The 6,807-nt window shown below is 52.5% G+C and overlaps 1 protein-coding gene across 1 annotated transcript; it reads left to right on the top strand.

The window, feature by feature from the left end:
• Positions 1–295: 295 nt before the first annotated feature.
• fstl4 (follistatin-like 4) lies at positions 296–4,196 on the top strand. The gene is made up of 4 exons (XM_062558091.1): positions 296–477; positions 1,690–1,797; positions 3,290–3,399; positions 3,488–4,196. Exons 1-4 carry the CDS (start codon positions 334–336, stop codon positions 4,188–4,190), a joined length of 1,065 nt encoding a protein of 354 aa, XP_062414075.1. The 5' UTR covers positions 296–333; the 3' UTR covers positions 4,191–4,196.
• Positions 4,197–6,807: the final 2,611 nt, after the last annotated feature.

Here is a 6,807-nt window from a genome sequence, read left to right as displayed (position 1 = left end):
CATTTGTATCTCTTATTCTACTTTGTTCTTTTTAATTTCTATTTCATGTTTCTCTTTTTATCGGCTTGTGTTTCTTTTCCATCTTGTTTAAATACCTTTTCTGTATCTTATAAAGTACATTTTTCTCTCAGAGATGTTCTATATAATATATATATATAATATATATATATATATATATAAATATTGACTATGAACAGATCAATAAATTCCAGTAACTGCTCCAGAAGGAAGAAACGGCTTAATTAGGAGCTCACTGTTCACGTGCTTCATCCCGCTGACCTGCCCCTCCCTCCCATGATCCTCTCTGCTCTGTCTGCTTCTCCCCAGGAGGAGATGTGTCCTAAAGGCGAGGGCGTGTCCCCTCAGCGCTGCGTCTGGTCCTCGGCCGTCAACGTCAGGGACAAATACGTCTACGCCAGCCAGCCGCTGCAGAGCCGCCTGCTGGTGGTCGACATTCAAGCACAGAAGGTGGTGCAGGTGGGTGGAGCCTCGCATTTGGAACAGCATCAGCCACACTGCGAGGAGACCACGGGAAATAAATCAAACGCACCTCATGTGCTCAAAAACACCGCGGCGCTCAGGTGGGGGCCGGCCGGCCGCCTTCGCCATCCGTCTTCTCTCCGAAACGGCTGTTTAGAGGCCGAACCCCTCAGGAGACCCTCCCGGGGTCAACGCCATTCATTCTGAGCTACAGAACGAGAGGAAGTAGTCCCACTCGGGGAGGAGGAGGAGGAGGAGGAGTACAAAGGAAGGAGAAACCTGCAGTGATTCCCTCTCAGTACGAGATGAAGCGATGAGAGGACGAGCCGAGCTGAGCTCTTCCTGCACAGAGGAACATGTGAGGCTGAGGTCGTGACCTTTTGGTGGGCTGCTGCCAACCAGCTGCCGCTTTTTTCTCTCCTTCCTCATCCAGCACTTTAAAACTGCCTTCTCCCCTTGATCCCCCCCCCCCCCCTCTTTTCGTGGAGACTCACCCTGGCCTTCTGGTGCAGGAGGTTAATGCATCCTCCTTTTTGTCCTGTTAAAGCTCTCTTTGGTTCCAGCACTTTGTTCTGACTGAAGTGCTCGGACACAAAAGTTCATTTTTTAGGGCTGCATTAAAAAACAGCTCATGGAGGATACGGCTTGTCTGTCTGCTGGGAGGGGGGGCAGAGAAGCAGGGTAATGGGTTGTGATATTCCTCTTTGCAGCAGACCCTTCCCCCCCCCCCCCCCCCCCCCACCCCACGCCTGCCTGTTTCGCAGCATTCTCTCTGTTCTTTCATCTGATGTTTGTCAGATCTTCTCCTGCAGTAGAACTCAGTGAAACCTGCTCACGCTGTCAGCTCCCCCCCCCCCCCCCCCCTCTCTGGAGACGTGTAATTGGCGGGTAGCGTGCCAGGCTTTGTCATCACTGAAGTCACAGCATGCAAGCTGTGACGGGCCTTCGTGAAACTGCACCGACTCGTTGGTGGAATTTAGATCTGGCAGCGCTGTGCGCTCTGCGTGGCGCTCTGCGTGCACGTGGCGCTCTGCGTGCACGTGGCGCTCTGCGTGCTCGTGGCGCTCTGCGTGCACGCTGCAGACCGACCTCGGCCCGTTCTTACGCGTTTCTGCGTATCGTCGGTATTGGAATGTGATTTTGTCCCCTTCCAGCAGAGATGGACAGACCTTTATTGAAGTCCTCCTCTCGTCCCTTTGTCTCCTGTAGGCCGTAACGACGGATCCTTTCCCAGTCAAGATGCTCTATGACAAGTCACATGACCAGGTCTGGGTCCTCACCTGGGGGGATATGGACAGAACACACCCAACCCTGCAGGTAGGTTCCTCTGTTACTTTGCTTTACACTTTTCACGTTGTTAAGTGTAAGGATGCAAAGCATTTACTTTATATGACTTTAAAAGTCTAAAATAAGCCTTCTTCATCACTGTCCCCTTCCCGACCCCCCCACCAAGTGGGGTTAGCATGCTAACTAACGAGCTGTACAGCGTACTACGTGCCTCTGCAGCACAAACAGGATCCCAGCTGCTCCCTTTGGGCCGCTGCTCACACATGAGGGATGATCACAGGTGTGGTTGTATTTAATACACCTCCCCGGGGGGGGGGGGGGGGGGGCAGAGGAGAGCAGAGCCACCGAGGGACGTAATCTCAGTAAGAGGATGTGACATGTTTATTGTGCTGCCTCGTCCCGGTGGGGGTGGGGTGGGGGGGGGGGGGGGGGGGCTGCAGAGGCTACGATGCTCCAGAGGACCCTGATTGTTTGTACTGTGTCACTATGGCGACAGGAAGTAGTGAGGAAGTCAAGTGGGCTCTTTGGCGCCTTCCCCCCGCGTCCTCGTCTCACTGCTTGGAATCACAAATGAAGCAGAAAATACCAGGAAAATATTGTTTTCATTACGGACAAAACCGTTTTCTCCCTTTAATCTGAAAACAATCAGAGAGCAGAGAGCGTTACGCTGGATGCTCCATTATGTTCATGTGTGTGTGTGTGTGTGTGTAATGTTGTAATTCTAAGGCGGCTCAATACCTCTGTTTAGACATCGGGGGGGGGGGGGGGGGGGCTCTTCTCTATGAGACGCTTCACTCACTTCTCCATCGTTACCACTCTGTAGATGTTTTAATACGTAGTCATCGACTTACTGCTGCTACAATAACTGAATGTTCTTCTGTTCTTTAACTTTGAAGAATAATAAGCCGAGTTTCTCAAATGCTGAAAGCTAAATTTCCATCATGTTGCGCAGTGACTGTGACGCGTTAAGACGTCTTATTGCTGCAATCACTGCAGTAATCTGCAATCATACTTTTCCAGTAAAGTAAAAAATGACCCCGAATGGACCATTTAGAAACCGATAATCAATAAGCATGTGATAGGAGAGCAGGTGAAGCTCCTCCCACTGGAAGGCAACTCATTCCCTTTGATGCATCTCAGCAAACCTCCTGTTTTTATTCCATTCCACACTAAAGCCTCGGGGAATAAAACACACAGTATTCATTTTAGTTCCAGGATTCAGCATTAATCTCAGGCAACAAGCCTCGGAGCCCCCCAGGGAGCCCCCCAGGGAGCCCGTAGCGCTTTACTGCCCCCCCCGGAGCGACCAGCATTCTGCCTGGGGAGATTTATTGAATTCTCTAAACACGCCTTTGAGGAAGGTCGTCTCAGAGCGCTGATCTCCAGCTGGGTGGGAAACTATTTAAAAAGCAACCCCCCCCCCCCCCCTCAGGACGGAATGAATGCAAACAGAACTTTATTTTAATGTTCTTCTAGAAAAGCTCCATCTAGTAAATGCTTGGTTCTATTTTGGGTTTGGCAGGTGATTCCTCAGGCCAGCGTGGGAGAAGTTCATCACGCCATCCGCACACCGTTCCAGAGGGTCAGCGACTTCTTCATCCCTCCCACCAACCTCATCATCACCCACGTGAGGTAAAAGCACACACGCACGCACACACACACACGCACACACACACACGCACACAATGAGGATCCATAATGAGGCTTTTTGGCGGTCCAGGTTCGCCTTCGTCTTCCTCAAAAACGAACCGGCTCTCCACAAGATCGACCTGGAGACCTTCCACCGCGTCAAGACCATCAGCCTGAGGAACTACAGCTGCGTCCCCGTGGGCATGGCCTACACGCACCTCAGCGGCTTCTTCTTCGTCCGGTGCCAGGGGGAGCGCCGCCTGCGGGCCCCGCCCCAGCTGCTCGTGGACAGCGTGACGGACGCCGTGGTCGGCCCCAACCTGAACATCACGGGGCAGCCCTTCGTGTCGCCCGACGGGCGCTACGTGGTGACGCCCGACCCGCGGAGCTCCCGGCTGATGGTGCAGACGGTGTCGTTCCGCGGCGAGCTGGGCCTGAGCCGCCAGCTGGAGCAGCCCGTGGACGTCTCCGACGTGGCGTTCCAGCCGTCCTTCGCCGAGCCCAACCAGCACGCGGTGGTGGCCACCTCGGGCTCGGGCACGGACCTGCTGTTCGCCGACCTGTCCTCGGGCCGCACCGAGGTCCTGCGGGGCCTCAAGGAGCCGCTGGCCCCCCGGGCGTGGCCCTGGGGGGGCCCCAACCGGGTGGTGGTCTCCAGCGGGCCGTTCGGACGGTACCTGGTGACGCCGTCGGCCGAGTCCCTCTTCGTCCTGAACGGCAAACAGAGGAGGCCCCACTGCGAGGTGTCCGACATCAAGAGGGGGAACACAGTGGTGTGGGTGGGCGAGGTATGAGGGGGGGGGGGGACCCGAGGCGTAGGATGAGGGGGCAGTAGTGGTAAAAAAAAAAAAAGAAATAAAAAAAGGAAAGACCAGGCCAAACGACCTCGTTAGGATTGATGTGACCATAAGTGACTGGAGCGCCCGGGTTTATTAAAGTAACTAAAGTAGAAAACATAAAGAAACCCTGTTGTGATGTTTCTATTGGGAGAAAGTGTCAATGGCGTTCAGTACGTCACTGCACTTCCTTCCATGTTGTCACAGCCAATAGGAGCCTGGCGAGCGGTTATGACCAACTATGAACTATGCACAAAGCTCACTTTTTTTAGAGTAAAAAGCTTTTGTTCATCTCACTGTTTGTTGTTGCATTTCTTCGTGTGTCCTTTAGTCTCCGTGTGTTCTGAGTCCCTTTTGAGAGCCTTCGTCCTGGTGTGCTACCGCCCCCCCCCCATCCCCCCCCCCCCAACACTTCCCTCGTGCTCTCGCCGCCAGAGGCTGGCTTCATGCACCCGTGTGACACCCTCTACTTACACCCCCCCCTCACAGAACTCCATCGGCCCCGCAGGTGGTGTAATCAGTCCCCCGCCGCAACCTGCAGCACGGCTAATGACCCCCCCCCCCCCCCCCGACAGAGGTCTACTTCACTGGTTTCTGTACATTCAGTGAACAAAGAAAAGCATCAGCAGTCCGTTCTGTTCTAAACAGGCTTATTGATTATTGATTGTTAAATGACTAAAGTGACCATTATTAGGATTTAAACAGAAACTCTTGGTCCATCAGCATCGGGGCGATGGCGTCCTCCAGAACTAGTGGACAATAGAAAGAGCTGCTTGGTCACATGTTCTCGATGATGTCACGCAGTGAGAAAGTCCTGCTCATGTTTGTTTGTTTTCTCCAGCAAACAACCAGCAGCACCAATGAATGATCCTCACCCGCTAACACGTAGCTGTGCCTGTAACTGTCGGTTAATTAACTTTCTGAAGGCGATGACGTCATCGCGTACTGATGACATCATCGCGTGATGACGTAACACACTGAGAAGAGAAGTATAAAACCGACCTTCATCTTCGTTCAATGGAGGTTTGTCTAATTGGTCCCAGTTCCTCTCAACAAGGAATCTTATAATTAAAAAAAGCTCTGATGCTTCCTAGAGTCACCCCCCCCCCCCCACCAGTGAGTCGTACACAGTACCAGACCTCTGACATGCATGTATTAAATAAACTTCACACATGACCACCACAGACCCCCCCCAGTGATCTCCCACACGCACACTGGCTTATGAGAGCGTCACTTTACGCCCCGCCATGTTGGCTGGGGTCACCTTCAGTGTCACATGGTCGCTGGGGTCCACCTTCAGTGTCACATGGTCACTGGGGTCACCTCCGGTGTCACATGGTCACTGGGGTCACCTCCGGTGTCACATGGTCGCTGGGGTCCACCTTCAGTGTCACATGGTCTCTGGGGTCTCCTCCGGTGTCACATGGTCTCTGGGGTCTCCTCTAGTGTCACATGGTCTCTGGGGTCACCTCCGGTGTCACATGGTCGCTGGGGTCGACTCCGGTGTCACATGGTCGCTGGGGTCGACTCCGGTGTCACATGGTCTCTGGGGACACCTCCGGTGTCACATGGTCTCTGGGGACACCTTCGGTGTCACATGGTCGCTGGGGTCCCCTCCGGTGTCACATGGTCTCTGGGGACACCTTCAGTGTCACATGGTCGCTGGGGTCCCCTCCGGTGTCACATGGTCACTGGGGTCCACCTTAAGTGTCACATGGTCTCTGGGGTCTCCTCCGGTGTCACATGGTCACTGGGGTAACCTCCGGTGTCACATGGTCTCTGGGGTCTCCTCCGGTGTCACATGGTCGCTGGGGTCTCCTCCGGTGTCACATGGTCTCTGGGGACACCTCCGGTGTCACATGGTCTCTGGGGACACCTGCAGTGTCACATGGTCTCTGGGGTCACCTTCAGTGTCACATGGTCTCGGGGGACACCTTCAGTGTCACATGGTCTCTGGGGACACCTTCAGTGTCACATGGTCTCTGGGGTCTCCTCTAGTGCGACAGCATCGATAGAACCACTGTTGTAGATAACGTTCATGTTTAGAACTCGTTCAACACGACAAAAACTGACTGTACAGTTTTCTTTATGCATTTTGTGTGTTTATGAGGGAATTGTTTTGTAAGAAAAAATTGAATTAAATCTATTGTAAAAATCATCCAATTGTCTTATTGTGTCTTTATATTTATGTGTGCACATTTTATGGATTTCAACTGATAATGTTTTCTGTTGATAAGCCCGTGGATTACGCCCTTTAATCTTAGTTTCATATTTAAATATCACAAATAGAACCCGAAAGAAAAGCCAGAGAAACGCACATATCTTACATTCCATCACATGTCATTCAGCTGATGCTTTTATCCAAAGGGACTTACAAATAGTGCATTCCAACCATAAGGAAACAAACTCGGAACAAGAAACAAGAAAGTGCAATTTCTAGGGGACGAGAAGCCACCAAAGTCTCCATCGTGACCTGTCGCCATTTTCCCTCCTGGACGAGCTGCAAATCAACGCATTCATTCATGGAAACAATGAAAGGTCAGAATAGAGGTCAGCAAATAGGTGCCCTGTGTCC

This window comes from Pungitius pungitius, chromosome 16, assembly GCF_949316345.1.
Source record: "Pungitius pungitius chromosome 16, fPunPun2.1, whole genome shotgun sequence".
Classification (NCBI taxonomy): Eukaryota; Metazoa; Chordata; class Actinopteri; order Perciformes; family Gasterosteidae; genus Pungitius; species Pungitius pungitius.
The sequence above is the reverse complement of the archived record's forward strand: the minus strand, read 5'-3'. Positions and strand labels throughout refer to the sequence as shown.

Coding starts and splice junctions, on each gene's coding strand:
- fstl4 (XM_062558091.1), top strand. CDS start 334: ATGTGTCCTAAAGGCGAGGGCGTGTCCCCTCAGCGCTGCGTCTGGTCC. Junction 1,798..3,289: donor GAACACACCCAACCCTGCAG/GTAGGTTCCTCT, acceptor TGGGTTTGGCAG/GTGATTCCTCAGGCCAGCGT. Junction 3,400..3,487: donor CTCATCATCACCCACGTGAG/GTAAAAGCACAC, acceptor TTGGCGGTCCAG/GTTCGCCTTCGTCTTCCTCA.